General features: G+C 36.0%; 1 protein-coding gene across 1 annotated transcript in view; it reads left to right on the top strand.

Annotated features, from left to right (window-relative positions):
- Nucleotides 1-20,454, top strand: part of LOC115881389 (dynein heavy chain 6, axonemal-like) — a 92,822-nt gene that overhangs the window by 38,886 nt on the left and 33,482 nt on the right. The window contains exon 4 of the mRNA XM_030898847.1: nt 10,325-10,580. Coding sequence (XP_030754707.1) covers nt 10,325-10,580 — 256 coding nt within the window. The remainder of the gene's footprint in view (nt 1-10,324; nt 10,581-20,454) is intronic.

Raw genomic sequence — 20,454 nt, 5'->3', positions numbered from 1 at the left:
TTGACAGTTGACAGATGACGTCAGAGGAGGGAGTGACGTCACTCTTTGGTCCTTGCTCCTGCTCCTCCTGGCGCAGAAATCCCCATCTTCCTCTACTTTGTTACGTCTATACGAGTTAAATGATGCACTGGGAAAAAAATTGTTTAAAATGATTGTATTATTTAATTAGAATAACTCCTATAATTGAAACCGCTAATTTATTCCATTACTTTCAAGGTTCTGAATGAAAAACTTTACGATCATTCACAATGTCCAAAAAATACAATTAAAATTAATAGAATATCCTAGCGACAGCTTGCGGCAGTCAGTTGTATCAAGAAAGTCGCTATCGATTATACCTCGTTTTCTTTGTATCATAACGAAATACTAATAATTAGCTTATAAGAAAATAAAGTTTTAATTTCTAACCTCAATAATTAATAGTGAGAAAAGTTAAAAGTTTTTAAACTTGTTCTACGGATTGGAAATTACCTACTACCACTAATTTTGACGTTCTAAATTGTTACATTAAAATTAGAGAAACGAACTTCCTTTGAAACCACCAATTTATTTCACTAATTTCCAGGTTCTGAATGAAGCTTAAAAATGTACTATTTTGCTTTTGCCTTCCTCAATTTAATTGGTAGTAATCCGGCATAATTATTGTTAAATTTCCTTAAATTAATTTTCTGCTGCACCTCGTATGCAGAGGTGATTACTCTAGAGATACTATAACGGTACAACTATTTCATGATGGTTACATTAGCCTAGGTTGGGAATTTTAGTTATCAAAACTACCGTATGATCGAAAAAAAAACGGCGTCAGCGATGGCTATGAAATGAAGATCGCTGTCATTTTATATGGAAAATTATATGGGGTATGTTATCGATCGTCATTTCCAAGCCAACTGGATGCCGTTTTTTTTCGATCATACGGTCGGTATAACTTATATAGGGTGGTGACAATTTCGATGCTCAATATTGGCATTTCAGAAACTACGAGAGGTACGAATTCGATTAAATGGGATAATAGTTGCGTAATTGGATGTTTCACAATCATCTATGAAGAAAACTCGGTATCTTTATTAGTTTAGGATTTATGTCAAAAAATGAAAATAATACGTTTATATTAAATTGCAATATCTTTAGAACTATTCTATCTATTGAAACGTATGACTCGAACGATTGGATCTCGGCCAATTAAATGCCGTTTTCAGAAAATTTCTTAAAAAAATCGCTCAAACGATCAAGTCTGCCTTGTAAATCCAATTGATATTTCATATGACAAATTAATTTTTGTTTACTCTATTAAGTGTCAAATATGGACACAAAAATTTATAATAAATAATGTAAAATGTATTAACAGTCAACAATATGTTCACAAGTGAGGAAACACGAGATATGTATGTTGTTTACTTAAAAATAATGGAAATTCCGATATGGCATGCGCAAGTTATAGAATATTGTATCCTGAAAGTATGCAACCCTCGACGCAACCTTATCGTAGAATTTTCGCAAGAATTTCAAGAAATTCAGCAGTTGCTGGTAGCTTTAAGAAACAAGAGGGCAATATTTTAAAAGGCTTGATGATATTAATGTGCCATTCATATTGAAATAAATCCGGAAACTTCTAGTAGTAAAGTAAAATAACTCGCAAGTGAAGATTAAAATTTTGCAAATGGTTCCGGGAAAGTGTTCAAGAGCCCCTTTTTTCTAGAAAAATATTATGGACGGATGAATATTTATTTAGAAATTCTGGTACATTTAACAGAAAAAAAATCATATTATTATGCAAAAGAACACCTCATTTAATTAGAGAAATCAGACCACAGTAATATTATACATTGGTTCTGTATTGATCTTAACTCTACTATACCATTTTTGTGCATCCAGATTTGACACTTAATAGAATAAACAAAAAATAACTTGCTGACATATAAAATGTCAAATGGATTTCCAAAGCAGACTTGATCTTCGGCGAATTTTGAAAAAATCCATCTTTTACAAAAACTTGACTGATTAGATACCACCGTATGGACATTTTTTCGCTCTATCTAACATGTAAAAATTCAAAATGGCGGCCATAAGAAAACAAAAACTTGATTGTTGTTGTGAGAAATCTAGAAAGCTTAAAATTTTTCTGAAAACGGCATTGTAACAATATTTTACGGTCGCTACCGGTATAGTGGTCTGCCGCGTCCGGTTTGGCTGAACCAACGTAGGCCATCGCCAAAGATGTCCCTGAGCGCCGTCGTAACGGGCAAGAAGTGGGAGATTCGCGCCTACGTGCCAAAAAGTGCATAGCGACAAGAGAAGTGAACGCAGCGGCGTCCGTTTAACTTTGAAAGACTCTCTGCTCAATGTATAACCCGTTATTGTTTCTTAATATACAAGTGATTAATTACATTTATGTATTTTAATTTCACTTCCTATCATAGCATCTAATTGGCCAATGTCAAAAATATAAAACTACCAACTTACGTTCTAATATAGATACTATAGTTCTGAAGATATTGTCATTTAATATAAACGTATCATTTTAATTATTTTGACATAAATCCGAAGCTAATCAAGATACCGGGGGTTTCTTCATATTATGTTTTTGTCGAACTTCTAATTACGCATCTTTTGTCCCATTTAACCGAATTCGTATCTCTCGTAGTTTCTGAGATGCCAACGTTGAGCATCGAAATTGTCACCACCCTGTATACCGTATGTTATATATGTTACAGTGAATGTCGGAAATTCAGTGATTGTTAACATTCACTGGGAAATGATAACAATTACTCATTGGACCAGTGAATGTGGTATTTTAAAGAGATTTGTCGACTTTTCCTAGTCATTTGTAACATTCACTATTAAAAGTAACATTTACTAAAGGTTGCCAGTAAAAGTTAGTCTATTGTACAGGACGAGTGTGGTGAGAGAGAATGTCGTTGGAAGTTAGAACAAACAAAACTTTTAAGAATATTGGATCGCCTCAATATTCAAGCTGATCCACATATCTCAAAATTATAATTTACTTCTGTAGTATATTTATTAAAAATTATAGAAAATAACGACATAACCTTCTAAAAATATTAAAGGAGAAAACATAGTAAACATTTTGAAGTGTACAAAACAATTAAAAAAACATTTATAGACATAAGATTACTTATTGATACAAGGTGTTTTTTAATAAAGTTCTTCACCGTGGACAAAATAAAGTATGCTCGAATTTTCTTCAACGGGAGTTATTCGTTTTTTCAAACCCGCTACTTTAAGCATATTAAAACGTTTAATAAGTTCATAGTCACTAGCAGAGGTCACTAGGTTCTTTAATATATTTTTCTCTCGCAATCTTTTGCTATGATTTCATTATATGGCAAAAAATGAAAAACAAGAATTATTACATTCTTGCGAGTGTTAGTTTGGCTTAATTTTTTACAGAAAATTTGTTCCATAGGGAAAATACCGTAAAGCATTTTTTACAACGATAAAAAAACAATTACACATAACCACAAAAAAACAATGCAAATTTACGCCAGATACCCGTCAACGTTACTAACGTTTAGCTCAATTTAATGTTAGGTTAGGAACCTATTATACCTATTATCATATCTAGCTACGCAGCAGAAGCCTCGTTACACGTATAAAATCATAGGTACCAAAGGAAGACAGGCTTTTAAAGCCTGTCTCCAAATCAGATATTTTGATGCGGTAGTTTCGCTACTACATAATAGAGGGCAATAAATTTAAAAGAAAACAGTTTTCTACAAACGAAATTTAAAAGAATTTTATGCAATGTTGCCATTGTGTAATTCATATTGTAATACTTCCTTATAAAGCGTACCTTCAAATTTGCTACATCATTTAAACATATTAAAATAGATCAAAGATCTTTTTTCAAACGTTTAGGTATTTAACTTGCCATGTGTTGCCATGTTAGTTGGAGTTAAGTCTTACGAGCTGAAATACAATCACTTTGTGACGTTTGATTGTAATTGAATTTCCTGGCGTTCCATTGGACTTATACTTGGTACAGTAAGTATCTTCGGTGACATTGTAATATGATATGATGGTACTATGATGCATATAAAGTGGTAACTTAATATAGTACCATATTACGATACCACTTCGTGACGTTGGATTGGGCTCATATTTGATTATACTTGCGTATTTTTTATGACATTGCAATATTATGGTACCATGAAGCATATCAAGAGGTACCATAATATAGTACCATATTACGATACTATTTCCTGGCGTTAGATTAAATTTGGTATACTACGTATTTTCGATGACATTGCAATATGATGGTACTATGATGCATATAAAGTGGTACCTACCTATAGTACCATATTACGATACCATTTCCTGGCGTTCGATTGTGCTTAAATTTGGTATACTATGGATCTTCGGTAACATTGCAATATTATGAAGCATATCGAGAGGTACCATATATTATGCTATCATATATACATATATATATATATATATATATATATATATATATATATATATATATATATATATATATATATATATATATATATATATATATATATATATATATATATATATATATATATATATATATATATATATATATATATATATATATATATATATATATATATAGTACAATATTATGCACTATCATTTCCTGGAGTTCGTTTGGGCCAAAATTTGGTATACTTACGTTTCTTTATAAAGATTTGTTTAGTTAATAATTTTAATTTATTTTACGAATTTTAATTTATTGTACGATGTCGTGACAGCAACTTTTATGCCGAACTAATATATTATTAATTTTACCTGTGTCACTTTTTAAAATCTACCTAGGTCTATATAAATAACGTGACAAACAGAAGAAATTTGTTATTATAGTATTTTTTTAGTCAATTAACATTTTTTATACTGCATTTTAATAAATTATTTCCATTATTATTAAACGCACAAAGAGAAATTTAATTCATTACTAACGTTTCAGCATTAATAAATATAACTATCAATCGCCCTGTATATTATTGTTACGTTTTTCGTCGGTTCCGTGTGGATAGAAAGTCACAATTTATTTAAACACTATTTATTTAACACTAATTAACAAAAACAATAACGATAAAAGACTTTTATCGTTATTGTTTTTGAGAACTATTTACAAACGATTTATAACTAAGAATTTATTTTGAATTTTAGCGCGTCAACTGCACTGGTATATTTATAACTGCCCCCTGTAGGCCACCGCCGCCGGCTTTTATACCGACAGGTAAAGAACTCTAGAATTTTCCATAGATCGTTAGGTGCGTAGAGAAGGTTTTCGAATGTTCTCGTATGTACTAGTCCATTCCAGTGGGACTCGATTCTTCTCAAACGAATGAATCATTGCGGTGTCTATGCGATGTTAAGGTCATCCGAGGGCGGGCCATATTGTGAGGTTAGGTCGAGTCCACACCGGCCCGCAACACTGCCCCTTCTTAGGTACATGCTCGTCCCGAGATGTATACGGTGAATGAAGGTATTTGCAAAGCTGGCCCCTGGTACATTGCGAAGTCTGGTAGAAATAGCAGTCTACAGTTTTCTCTCCCGATCTCAGCTTTGGGTTGTAGCAGCAAACGAGGATCTCGATTCCCGTAAATCTGAACAAGACTTCAATCATGTTCCGGATTGTACGCCAACTCAAACCATCGAGTCCACACGCCAGCTTCGGAATGGCTAATCGTGCAATGTTGTTGTTTAGCAGGGCTTCTCTCAGTTCAATCAGGGTCTTCCATAGATTGAGATAAGTCGGCTTACTCGGGGACCATTCCTTGGTGACCAGGTAGAAGATGTGCCTTGCTTGACCATGTGCATTGTCGGTTAGCCTCAAGACGCTTCCAACCTCTGGATCCTGTCGGCGTAGTTCTCCGACACGCCCAAACTTCTCATTGAACGTCGCAGCGATTCCTCTGGACATCCGCAAATCTCGAGCCACACAATGAGCGAGCGAATAATCAGGAGGCACGGAAAAGAGGTCTCGTTGATCTTCTTTGGTTACACCATAGCGAGCCTTCTCACTGCTGTTGTATCGGGCCATGAAATCGTCAAAGGACATCTCCGAATCAGGGGGATCAAAGCTGCAGGTTCTCACGGTCCCAGCACGATCTTCTATTTCGCCTTGGTAGGGGCTCAAACGGTTGAAATGGACTACCCTCGGTTTTCCTTTTGGCAATTTTCTGATACGGTATACGACGTCATTAATTCTATCCATGACTTCGTATGGCCCTTCCCACGAGGATTGTAGCTTCGGAGATAACCCACGACGTCTCTGCGGGTTATATAGCCACACCAACTTCCCTGGTTGGTATCCTCCATGCTCAGCTTGAATGTCGTAGTGTTCCTTCATTCGGTCACTAGCACTTTGAATATTTAGGCGGACTCTCTGATGAATGTCGTCCATCCTTTGACGTAGTGTGTGGACATAATCTTCTCCGGCGACTTCTTCTCCCGGTCGGCAACCAAATTTCAGATCACAGGGTAGGCGCACTTCCCGTCCCATAACGATGCTGGCTGGAGTTTGCCCTGTAGATTCTTGGACGGATGAACGGTAGGCCAACAGGAACAGGTGAAGAAATTTGTCCCAGTCTCTTTGGTGGTCAGAGACTACTTTGGCCAGATAACGGTTGATAGTTCTGTTCATGCGTTCAACCATCCCATCGGATTGTGGATGTAGAGCAGTCGTCCTGGTCTTGCGGATGTTCAGGACTTCACAGACGCCTTGGAACAGATTGGACTCAAAGTTTCTTCCCTGATCTGAATGAAGCTCCATGGGAACACCAAACCTGCAGATCCATTCTTTAACAAGGGCATCAGCAATCGTGGACGCTTCTTGATTTGGCAACGCGTAGGCCTCGACCCATTTGCTGAAGTAATCCATTACTACCACAATGTATTTGTTGCCATCGTTCGTCTCCGGGAAAGGACCAGCCACGTCGATCGCTATTCGTTCGAAGGGACTACCAACATTGTACTGGCGCATAGGGGCTTTACCACGCTTTTGTGGCCCATTAATGGCTGCGCAAATGTCACATTTCTTACACCAGGCCCTCACATCTTCTTTGCAGTTCACCCAGTAGAACCGTTCACGCAGCTTGCCAAGTGTGTTGCTAACACCAAGATGTCCACCGCTGGTTCCATTGTGAACTTCCTCCAAGACTTCTGGGACCCTCTTCTTTGGAATGACGATCTGCCTTCTCTCTTTTTGTCCCTCCGGTCTCTCGATCACACGGCGAAGTAGTCCGTTATCTATTACCAAGAAATTCCACTGGGCCCAGTACGTCTTTACGTTCGGCGAATATCTGCAAACTTCTTCCCATGTTGGTCTTTGGCCTGGGGTTTTCCAGTTAATTACTAAACCTAATTCTGGGTCACTGGTTTGGTCATTTGCAAGATCTTCGGGTTGCCAACTATCATTAACCACAGTTGTTCTTAGGAGTTTCACTTCTTTCTCTTCTGCTCGGGAACAATGCTTACAGTCCTTAGCGCAAGGTCTTCTGTAAAGTGCGTCGGCATTTCGATGGATTGCTCCAGCTCGATGTTCTGTGTCGAAGTCAAATTCTTGTAATCGTTCAATCTAGCTATCTGCCCTTCAGGATTCTTAAACTGCAACAGCCATTTCAAAGCAGCATGGTCTGTTCTTAACAAGAACTTTCTTCCATGGAGATACTTGTAGAAGTGTTCCACTGCTTTAACTACTGCTAGTAATTCTCGTCTGGTTACACAGTAGTTCCTTTCCGGTTTTGACAAGGTCTTACTAAAATAACCAATGACTTTTTCTTGACGATGTTTCTTGACATTTTGGTGAATTTGACTTCGCTATTTCTTCTTTTAAAATTTCGATTTTTCTGTTAACATCGTCCTCAATCTGTGCTATTTTGTCTTGTGTATCTATTATCTTTTCTTCTAATTCCTTGGAGTTTTCTGTTATCTTGTTGTATAAACTTTGTTCTAAATTCAATATTTTATTATTGAAGCTGGCCTGTATGTCTTTAAAATTTTCTGCGATCTTATCTTCTAAATTAACTTCCAAGTCAGTTATTTTACTATTCAAATTGTTCAAGTTGTCGTCTAATTTTTGAGAATTCTCTGTCATTTTATCATTCAAACTCTCTTCCAACTTTTGAGAATTTTCCGTTATTTTATCTTCTAATTTTTGTAAGGACGAGTCAAGGTCACCTTCCAGCTCAAAGCAAAATGTGTCAGGATCCTCACCTTCCTCAATCAAAACGTCTCTCAGTCTGGCTTGTAAAATGCTTTTCTTTCCATCTGTTTCGCATTCCCCCTCTTCCAGTACGCATTTTAATTCCGACACTTTTAAGTCTTTCAACAATTTTTTCGGAGCCATTGTCTGTCTTTTTATTTTCCTAGTCTATCACACATCCCACACCTGACACCAATTGTTACGTTTTTCGTCGGTTCCGTGTGGATAGAAAGTCACAATTTATTTAAACACTATTTATTTAACACTAATTAACAAAAACAATAACGATAAAAGACTTATAGAACTATTTACAAACGATTTATAGCTAAGAATTTATTTTGAATTTTAGCGCGTCAACTGCACTGGTATATTTATAACTGCCCCCTGTAGGCCACCGCCGCCGGCTTTTATACCGACAGGTAAAGAACTCTAGAATTGTCCATAGATCGTTAGGTGCGTAGAGAAGGTTTACGAATGTTCTCGTATGTACTAGTCCATTCCAGTGGGACTCGATTCTTCTCGAACGAATGAATCATTGCGGTGTCTATGCGATGTTAAGGTCATCCGAGGGCGGGCCATATTGTGAGGTTAGGTCAAGTCCACACCGGCCCGCAACATTATTAATTTTAAAGGTAATTAAAGTTATTTTTTTTAGCTAACATAATAAAGTAGTGTACATATATTAAAAATGTATTTAGTGAGCATATGTTTTCTAATAATATTCTTAAACTTAAAACTATTTTAAAAGCCAAACGAATAATTTGTGTATTAAATACTAATGTGTAAATGTATTTATGTGTACCACTTTTTTCTGTTAATAAACCAGTAAGAAACAATTTGCATTTGGAATATTAAACAGCGCCTATGTGCGGCTTTCAGTCAAGTCCGCGCGCTGCCATAAACGGTTCGGATTTTTAGCAAATTTTGTCAATCCTGCTCCTGCTTGCCGTAGCAGCATCGTGATCGACAAGCTGTTCCCTGCCTCCTAAAGTCGAATGCCCTTGACTCTCTGCAGCGTCCACTGACCTGCGATTCTTGCCATTTCTTTCTTTCTTCGCCAGTCGCTTTGCACTTCATCCCAAAACTACCAACGTGAATCAAATTCGACCATACCCGGTGGTACCATTTGATTTTCAACAAATACACAAGTCGATCTAGGAACAGCTCACCCACACACAGCAGAAATACTTTTACCGTGAACGTGTTTCTTGTGTCGTTTGTGCTATATTGCTACCCAGTTTTTTCGCCGCAACCAATGTGTTTAATTTGTGACTCAAGTCTTAAGGTTATTTTTTGGTGAAATACCTCTTTTACGCTGTTTTTCGTCCGCTTGAAGGTAAGATGTTTTTCTGCAATACCTACTTCAATTTTTAAGAACTCAAATTTCAAAGTATTTATATTAAAAGTGTTTTTTTGTGTAAATTACCTTTATTTAAACTGTATTTCATCTCCTTCAAGGTAACCATTCTTTTTTGTAATATACTGGAATACCATGATCTGAAGACCAATAATTGTTTTTTTATTGTTGCACTTCGTTTTCTTAAAACCAAAGTACTAATAATATATGAATTTTTTTTACACATAAAGTGTATCTGACAAGAAATGAAGAATAGAAAGAAATTATTATACATCAGGAAAAAAATGGGATGCCAATTAAAGTCTTTTTGAATCTGGCAACTGTGCATATTTAACCGAGCTTCAAGGTCGTCGACGTGCCGTCGATTTATCGTCGATCCAAAACCAAAGATTGAAAATTTCCAATGATATTGTGATTATGATATTGTCGCGCCATCTAGTATTTTATTTGTGCAATTTTAACTCTTTCATTTCGAGTATTTTTCTGTTGCGTAGCTAGATATTCTGTGCTATTATTCAACTTGTCCTTATTTATCTTTATATTTTACTACATGTGGCAACCGCGGTAACTGAATATTTCAAACTCACTGCTATTGTCCAGGGAATGCTAACATTCACTAGTAAAAGTTGGTTTTAAAAATAGCTGTTGAACTTTTACTGGCGTAGTATTAGCAAATTCGGTGAATGTGAGTTTTCACTAGTAATTGTTAACAATCACTGATTTCCAACTTTTACGGTAACATTATATTACCATGATCGTTATTTTTAAAGGTGTTGGAAAGACCGCAGTAGCAAAAAATGTGTTTAATGGCCTCGAAAAAAGTGGATTGTTTGTTGCGGTGACAATGAACTTTTCAGCTCAAACAAGTAGTGTGCGTACTCAAGAAATCATCGAGTTGAAACTGGAAAGAAAAAAGAAAACGTTGTTTGGAGCACCGGTCGGAAAAAAAGTGATTATATTTATAGATGATGTAAACATGCCAAAACTAGAAATTTATGGAGCTCAGCCACCGATTGAGCTTATTAGGTATGAATAATACATCATTATGTAAGGTAATTCACGCCCATGGTCCGTTAGACGTTTATAGAGAATGGGATTAAAAAAAATGGATTTTTGCATAAAGGCACCTGTTCCATCTGTCTAAATTATTTTCAACATTACAGTGTTGCGAGTTCATACTAACCTATTCTAATCTTTAATAGGTTTCGAGATAAAAAAACGTTAAAATTCACAAAAACATGATCTATACATATAAAGAAAAATAAGCAATTGCAAAATCTTAAATTTGGCATATTAAGTGGTGAAATTTCCTTTATCGATTAAGTGTGGAAACACTGCGCAAGCAGGTTTTCCGCTTACCGGTAGTGGGCGCCGATCTGTGTACCTGTTCTTGACTGATTTTCTGAATGTTCGCAACTTTGCATATACGCATCACGTGTATTATTGTTATACGAATTTTTCGGAGATGTTAGCTGGCTTCGGCAGTTAATTAAGAGGTAATTTACCTGGTTAACTAGGTACGTGTAATTTTTCTTCAAAAATTTCGTCTTTTCCCGTTTATTAACTACATGAGAACTACGTTAATGAACTACGTATGATTGATATTATGATAAATAAAAACATCCTATAAATAAAAATGTTAATTTTGATAGAAACATGTACCTAATGCATAGGCTTTTTATTTAATTAAAGAATTATAAATTCATAAAAAAAAAGAACATAATGCATGTTAGATATCAGTTGATATCAGGAACACCGAAGCGATCCAGAGCCAAAGTAACTGCTCCGCGTATGCGCGGATCAGGAGGCTACGAAGCTACGAGCTACACAATGCAGGGATAGGTGTTGCGATGGCGCCAACTCCGAGGCAGAACCAGAACAGCAGTACGACCGTACTCGTCTCTATTTAATATACAAGTTGACGTGTAACAGTCTTTTTTTCTAGAGAGCTATTACTAACGCTGAGCAGTCGGTCTTTTGTCTCTCGGGCGCCACCCTCAAAATTTATAGTGTTTGAGAGACCACTTCTGCCAGTACGGGTAGCTTTTCTACAGTGGAGAATCCAGGTCAATGGGGTAAAAGCCAATTAAAGTCTAATCTATTTTATAACGAGATTTATTTAAATAAATTAAATATGAATCCAATATCTTCAAGTTCAAAGTACTCAAATTCAAAAATAAAAAGGAATATTAAAGCATGCAATATCGCAAAATCTAACAAAAATAAATTAAATCAGATCATCTAGTAATAGGTCAAATATCTATACAATGTGTGTTTCCTACGATGTTCTCTATGGGTATCTCGGAAACTACTGGAGATAGAGAGTCGGTTAAATGGGGAAAGAATTGCAGTTTTGTGGGGTCAGAATGTAGAATGTTTAGGAGGGGAGTTAATCACCGCGACCTTATAGATCTATTCTATTTCTGTTCCTCTTTCTTGAGTTATAACGAGTTATAACTCATCATACAGTCTCAGGGCTTTAACAAAAGCCAGTATCTGAGACGGCTCCACAGAGGCCAGCTCTCCATCCTCGACATCAGACGTACCAAGGTTCATGGTCGTCGTCTCGGCGCACACAGTGATAAGGTGTTCTGGTGTTTCCCCATTTTTCCCACAAAATCTGCATTCGCCGTTGTTTCTCAGTTTCAGCCTACTGAGGTGTTCGTTGAGGAAACAGTGTCCTGTTAGAAAAACCGTGAAAATCCGAAGATTGTTTTTACTTAAATCAAGGAAAACCTTTGATTTTTCTCGGTCATAAGTTCTGAGGAACTTTTTCGAGTGTCTTAGACCGTTGGAGGACACCCATTCCAAGTTACGGATGGAGTTTTCCAGATTCTTCAGTTCCGTTTTCAGTTGGTTCCCGTTTGGAAAACAGAACGGTTCTGGTCCTTTTCTAGCTAGATCATTTGCTTTTTCATTGCCTTCTATCCCTTGGTGAGCAGGCACCCAGAGTAGGAGGACTTTATTTTCTTTGCCTAATTTGTTGAGCTTCTCTAGGCATTCTTTGGCCAACTTCGAATTGATGGTTACTGAGTTGATCGCGTTAAGTGCTGCTTGACTATCGGATAGGATGGCAATTTCCTGTTTTCGATAGTTCCTATTTAAGATAAATTGTACGCATCTTTCGATAGCGCATATTACATTCTGCCTGAAGGATACTGGGGTTGGTGCCCATTGGTTCGGAGTATTTAGTTTTCGGCCCAAATACTCATATTCCTGTCCCTGCTTTGGTTTTGGAAGCATCAGTATACCACGTGATGGTATGGTCTTTTATATGCTGAGTAAGCGTTTCTTGCTTCCAATCCTTTTTATTACTCAATACTACAGTGAGGTGTTTCTCAAAGTTGTAAATTCTTGGAATATCATCCACTGGGAGTTGGAGAAGTGGAATTTTCTTTTTGAGGGTGTTCCAAGCCCCTGACTTGAAAATTCTCCCGGTACTGTTTCCGTCAATGACCATTCTAATCATTGTCGCAATGGCATAACTACCGACGACAATGTGCAATGGTGTTAGGTCTAAAATGACCTCCATTGCTGCTGTTGGATATGTTCTCATGGCACCTCTGTTGCAGATACATGCCAGTCTCTGTACTTTGCACAGGTTTTGCCTTGCTGTACGTTGCTCTAGTTTTGTATACCAAGCAACTGCTCCATAAGTAATCATGAGTCTTACTATCATGGTATACATCCAGCGCAGAATGTTAGGGGCGCAGCCCCACCTATTTCCCGCCAGTCTTCTGCATATCATGAGAGCCTTTGTGGCTTTGCTGGTAATGTTCTCAACATGCCTGTTCCAGAGAAGTTTACTATCCAGGGTTATTCCCAGATATTTCACTTCCTGTGATGGCAGTATTTCCTTTCCGTCTATATGGATTCTTTTCAAGTTTTTCAAACTTCGCTTTCTGGCGAATGGTACTACTGCGGTTTTATCTGAGTTAATACTCAGCCCGACAGTTCTGCACCATCTCTCAGCGAGGCGGAGTTCTCTTTGGATAATGTCACACAGGGTGCCTTCATGTTCCCCCGCGCAATGATGACTATATCATCTGCATACCCTATACAGTGTATTCCCGCTAGAGTTAATTCTTCCAGTAGTTTATCCACTACCAAGCTCCACATTCGGGGGGAGGTCGGTCACTCCACCTTGTGGAGTTTCTTGCGTTGTTTTAACAACTACAGTTTTTGTACCTATCTCAGCCTCTACTGTTCGTGTTCAGAGCACTTCCCTAAACCAGCGAATTATTGTACTGTTCACCCCTCTTGTTTCAAGAGATCGCTTGACCACCTCGTGAGGTATATTGTCAAAGCCCCTGCAATGTTCAAGAAGGCACAAAGTGCTGTTTCTTTGCTATCCAGGCTTGCCTGTATTAGCTCAGTTAACTGGTACAGAGCAGTTTCTGTAGATCTGCCCGCTCTATATGCATGCTGACTATCGTACAGTGGTTTAACCTGTACATGATTTACTCTAATATGGTTGTCCACTACTTTCTCCATCGTTTTTAAGATGAACGATGTGAGATTAATCGGCCTAAATGATTTGGGGTTAGCCCAGTCAGTTTTGCCTATGACCCTTCTTTAGAAGGGCAGGAAAATCCTATCTATTCCTGCTGTTTTATAAGGCTAAAAGGTGTCAATAGCCCATTTCAGTTTTTGTTCTGTTATTACTAGCTTGGCCGTCTTTCAGTTTTCCTCCCAGTCTTTCCTTTGTGGGGTCATAAATATGCGCCTTTCAGATTTTTGAAAAAGTTCATGGCCTACTAGATATTTCGAAAAAAACAAATTTCGGCTATTTTAAAAATTGTCTCTAATTCCATTATAAGCTATTTTAGACAAAAAGTTTTCAGATAAAAGCTGTAGATAATCACATCCTTAATGAAACCGTGTCCTCTGTTTTTTTTCTAAAGCCTGTAATTTTTGATATATGACACAAACATATGTTTTTTTTTAAATGGAAACCATAGTTGGCACAATTTCACTTAGTTAGCCATGGAAACAAGTTTAAACGTCTTTCCAACATGACTTTCAGTATGACACACCACCACCACCACCCTTCATAATGAAAGAATTTTTAAAAATCATTTATATCATAATTATACAAACGCAAGGATAGAAAGAGGTTTACTAATTGCATGGGCCTTCTCGATCACCTGACCTATCTATTTTAAAATTTTTTATGCGGTATAGTTAACAATAAGGGATTACAAAAGAACTTATGAATTAAGAGAGGCACTCGAAGTGGCGGTACGAGAAAAGCTTAATTAAGTCGACCGGTCCTTCTGTGAGAATAAGTAATAATTCAGTTTTAAAAAGATGCAACTCAAAACAATGGAGGATTTTTTTAACATTTTCTAAAATAACTTAAGGTGTATGTAGTGATATTATTTTTTTAAGTTTTAGTTTGTGTAATGTAAATTGTAAAAAACCGTTTAGTAATATATTCTGACTTTTTATAAGTTATAAATCATAACGGAATAAGAATACCATGCAATCCAAGTGAAATTAGTCAAGAAAGATAAAAATTGGTTATAACTAAATTTAACTTTTCTAACGTGTCTTGAAGACCGTTCTCTAAAAAACGTAACATTCACCGGTCAGCGTATCCTCGAAAATGTATGGCAAGAAAGGTTGAACCAATAATCCTACACGCTTTTCTTCATTTGAAAAATTCATATTTACAATTTTTGTTTATTTTAATTTACAAAGATTGGATTTGACAGCTTCACATTTATGAGAGCAAAGACGATTAAACTTGTTTCCATGGCTAACTAATTGAAATTGTTTAAAAATGATAAGAATTGGCTATAATTCAGTAATTTTTTGAAGAAAACATATTATAGCTTATATCGCTAAAAAAGCTTAAAAAATGGCGCTTTTATGAAGTCATGGCCAACTATGGTTTCCATTTAAAAAAACGTATATTTGTGTTATATATCAAAAATGACAGGCTTTAGAAAAAAACGGAGGACACGGTATCATTAAAGATGTGATTATCTACAACTTTTATCTGAAAAATTTTTGTTTAAAATAGCTTATAATGGAATTAGAGACAATTTTTAAAATAGCTGAATTTTTTTTTCAAAATATCTAGTAAGCCATGAACTTTTTCAAAAATCTGAAAGGCGAATATTTGTGACCCCACAAAACTGCACTTCTTTCCCCATTTAACCGACTCTCTATCTCCAGTAGTTTCCAAAATACCCTGTATACCAAAAGAAATTAAATCAGTTAATTACAATAGCCAATAATTAAGTACACAGTATTCCAATTCAAACCTGTAAAGAAAATTATTATAATACCTATCCAATAAAATAGAAACTCTAATTAAATTCAAATACGTAAGAAATATTATTATGGTAAAATAAAATAGGAACTTTAATTAAATCCTCATCTGTAAAGAAATTTTAAACCATAAAAATAAAATAGAAACTCTACTGTGCTGAAACTAAAATTTGTGATTACTAGAACTCTGATGGGGTATCTGGCGGTTAAAAAAAAAGAAAGAATGCTATTATCTTTTTTTGAAGGAAATTGGCGTCGGAATAAAACGAATTGATCTGGTTGTCTGAAGAAAATCGGCGTCGGATCAAAACAAATCGGTCTGGTTGTCTGAATCGCCTGAGCAGCCCGGAATTCGGTCACACAAATTATTCACGGTCAGGTAAAAATAATTAAACGCTCGGTTTTTAACTATTTATACTCATAAATCAGAAATACGGTTTATACTTATTTAAATCAAATCTCTAGGACCACGATTTATACTTAATCACTACCAAAAACGAAGATACGGTACTTTTACTTATTTAAACTCAAGAATTCGGTTTTTTACAGCATTGCTGATAAAAAAAAATAACGGATCAGAATCGGCTTAAACTAACGAGGTTTACTTACTAAAGGTCACCGGCACTCAGTCTCGCTTTCACGCTCCCGTCCCTTAAATAACCTTTCCCGTCGGGAACCACGAACCACGTTCGGTTACCATCGTCCTACGACCCATCAAGATTCTTTACAGTAAGAAAAAATGGTTTTTACCCGTCGATTCTACAAAAACCCATTTGCTGTTTGTACCAAAAAAAACTTCAACGTATTCATGCAAATCGACGAAATATTTAACACAATTTTATCAGCAAATAATTTTTAGCATTAAAAATATTTTTCGGTTTTAGACTATCATAACATTTCTAAAAATAAAAATAAACCATACTAAGCTTGCCTAAGAATTATTTGTTACCATAATCCTTCAAAACAAATGAACATATCAAATTCTATTTATCTACAGTTTGGTTCATAAATCCACAAACGCTATCCGTTCTGGCGATCAAAAAACAAATATCTAAATATTTTACAATCAGAATATTAACGATAAAAAAAATAAAAAAGTTATGTCCCAAGGCAGGATCGAACCCTGGCTCTTCGGTGTACTAGCGAAATACTTTCGCGCCGAGCTATCCTGCCGTGTTCGATTTATGTTCACGCCTAGCATTTAACAGATTAAATAAAAAAAATATATGGACTTCATTACAGACGTAATAGTAAAAGTTTTTAACTAGGGTGGTTGATTGTTTAATTTAGGGGCTGATTAAACATAGTTGTTTAACATCAGAAGTGGAATGTTTCCCAATATTAAGCCAGTGTGCCCCAAAATTAGTGAAAAGTGGAGTTTTTGAACATTAAGACATTATTGCGTAACATGGTGAAATGGGATAAATGTGCCAATTTCTGACGATCCCGATTTTGAACTATCAGAAAAATGATTTGTCCTGTGTATTAGTGATCGTTAAAGGACAAATAAACAATAAAACAATTTGTGAGTGCATTCAAAATAAAAAAGTCTTTCAACTTTGCATTGAAGAGAAGACATTGTTCCGTCAGAGTGTGTAGGAGATTCAAATGAAAATGTTTTGCACGTGTTTAGTCGAATTCTGAATATTCTAAAGGTACAGTACAGTCACAATACACTGAAAAGAAGCATTAATTAATTTATTCGCTATCCAACAACGACAAATTGCTGACTTTGTCAAACAAACAAAGATGGCGATGATGTCATCGTCGTATTCGCAGCCAACGCCTCACGTATCTGTAACCGTAGCAGATGTACCATTGCGATAAAAAAAGTAGTACAACAAAATATTATTTAATCTGCTGGTCTATAATAAAATATTTACTTTCAAACTGATAACTCAGTGTCATCAGAATTTTTATACTTTTATTTCTCCACGTATACCTACCAATTATTACCATATCCATGGTAACGCCTAAAAAGTTAGGTGGCATAATTATATCATATCATAATATATCGGTGGCACATCGATATCCTTATAGATCAGGAGTTCTATCTGGGACTACTAATTCTTGTACTACTTTTTTTTTATCGCAATGGTATCTAGTGCGCAAGCTTCATCTTGTTACACAACCTGTAAACGAGCAATCTACGAATCTACGATCAAGACAACAGCGTATACGCAATTCACGAATGATTGAAAGGCTACGAAGCGTGATGAAATTCTTCGAAACACAAAGATGTTAAAGACCGAGTCGGACCGAGTCGGACCGAGTCGGACCGAGTCCAAAGTCAACGATAAGATGACGATTTTTAAACAAGCAAGACTTTAAAAACCTAGAGTAATCAATACTGTCGCCGAATGCCGGACGTTTTATAATGACCTATCATCGCTTTTCCGAGAGAGATGGCTGATAGAACTCAGGCAACTGTTATTACTGGGCAAAAGAAACCAACTTGGATCACAGTGCTTCCTGCTACTTGCCGGTGCAGGAGATAAACGCGATGCATTCGACAGCTGGTAACATACCAAATGTGTTACGACATGGAGCAAGTTCCAGATTATTGGTCTCTCAGCTTTTTCTGGCCGAAGAACCGCCAACCAATGTCGTCGATCCGGACAAGGCCATTGCAGAAGCTGAAAGACGATTGGAAAATAGCCCGAATAAGCGAGCTCAGCACAATCCAACTGATTTGTTTACTTATGAATAGAAGTTGAGTATTAAAAAGTTTTAATAATGATGTATATTATTAATCAAGCTATTTTTATTTTTCATTTGTTTATGGTTCGAGACCTGGACATGACCATGGAGGCTCAGCTGACAGGCATGGAATGCAGTTGCAGTTCATTCCACAACGCCAGATATTCGCTGCCTCAGGAAGGTCGGCGGCGGCGCGCGGCAGACCAATGTGACCGTTCATAAACAACTCCAACCATGACCTGCCACAATATAAACAAAAAGTTAGTAACAGACCATTTATTTGACTTACAGTCTTAAAATTGATTTAATTTAATTCTTACTGGGAATGTAAAAATTGTTAATTTAATAAGTGGCCAGAAAAAACTTATTTGAATTAACTTACAGTCTTATGAACAATTGAATTTAATTCTTTGTCCTCATTTAATAAGTTGTCATTTAAAAACTTGAATAGTTCATTAATACGAGAAAAATAATAATCTCTCCAAAAAATCCTATATGGGTACTTTGCCACTTGCAAAAATCACAACACTTTGCCCAAATCTACAAAATCAAATAGTTATTTTTGTAAACACTTCTGCTCTAATCTCAAACGGAAACTACTTGTCAAAAGTTAGGTTTACAGATTTACAAATTTGCCTAACGAACAAAAAAATGCTTAACGTTACGGAAAGTTTTTCTCTTTCCGTCGTCGGAAGCAAAAAAATACAAAGAATAAAAAAAAATGTATTTAAAATATTTAAATTCAACTATTCGAGAACACTTTAGTTTTTTGTTTTTAAAACAGATACGTCTACAAAAACCATTGACGTTCTCAACACAACGTCAACGGTTAGGTTAGGTGTTATATCAGTTATTTATTTGGATGACATTTTAGTAATCAGCACTAGTGAAGAAATTTGTCGGCAGCATGTTACAAAAACGCTAGTAACTCTTTGTTTATTAGGTTTTGTAATAAATTAGGAAAAAAGTATACTCATTCCATCACGTAAATGTCAATGTTTAGGTTTTATTTTTGACAGAGTTAAAATGGAAATTACTTTGCCTGGTGATAGAGTTAACAAAATTTTCACAGCATGTAAAAACCTTCTTAGGAAAACATTTTGTTCTATTTTGGCATTTGCTAAAGTCTTAGGTATGTTAGTTGCGGAATATCCTGCTGTTAAGTACGGTTGGATGCACACTACGATTTTAGAAAGGGTACAATTTCTAGCACTATTGGACTCGCAAGGCAATTACTCGAAAGAAATGAAAGTTGGGAAAAAAGTTATTGACGAATTAAATTGGTGGTTAAATAACTTAAAAATCAGTAGTTTTTCCATTAGTGATATTGATTATCAGTTAGAGATTTATTCAGATGCCTCAAAGGTTGGATGGGGCGAAGTTTGTAGAGAGGAAAAAACCAATTGTTTCTGGGATAGTACCTAGCATTTTTCCATTTCCTATACGAGTAGCGCTACGCGGAGCGCTACTGGTGTAGGAAACGTAGAATATTAATACTTTACAATGCCTACGCGAGCGACGCACATCTCCTAAAAATGCACTATGGAGCGTTGGTAACATATGAATTGAGCAATAAACAGAGTTCCATTCCCTACGCGACCTACGCACACGCGTACTTCCTGTCAAATGACTAGAATCAATGCATTGTTGTTTTAGTGTTCATCATCATTTCAAATTGAATTTTTACATGTTGCATCATCATTTTAATACTCATTTTAAATTCAACGTGATGCGCAACGTGAAGCAAGTATAGTAGTTAGGAAGCAATAGTAGCAAAAATCCCAGGAGAATATAAAATTATCCATAATTCTGAAGGCATAGACAAGGAGCTTACACTACGAGGAAAATTTCAACTGGACAGGTACAGCAACCAATGCGATAAATTTTTAAAACATTTTTCCTTGGAAACGTATACCCAATG

This window comes from Sitophilus oryzae, unplaced genomic scaffold (genome assembly GCF_002938485.1).
Source record: "Sitophilus oryzae breed Bouriz unplaced genomic scaffold, Soryzae_2.0 scaffold_1718_pilon_pilon, whole genome shotgun sequence".
In the NCBI taxonomy this organism is placed as follows: Eukaryota; Metazoa; Arthropoda; class Insecta; order Coleoptera; family Curculionidae; genus Sitophilus; species Sitophilus oryzae.
This window is presented reverse-complemented; position numbering and strand designations above follow the sequence as displayed.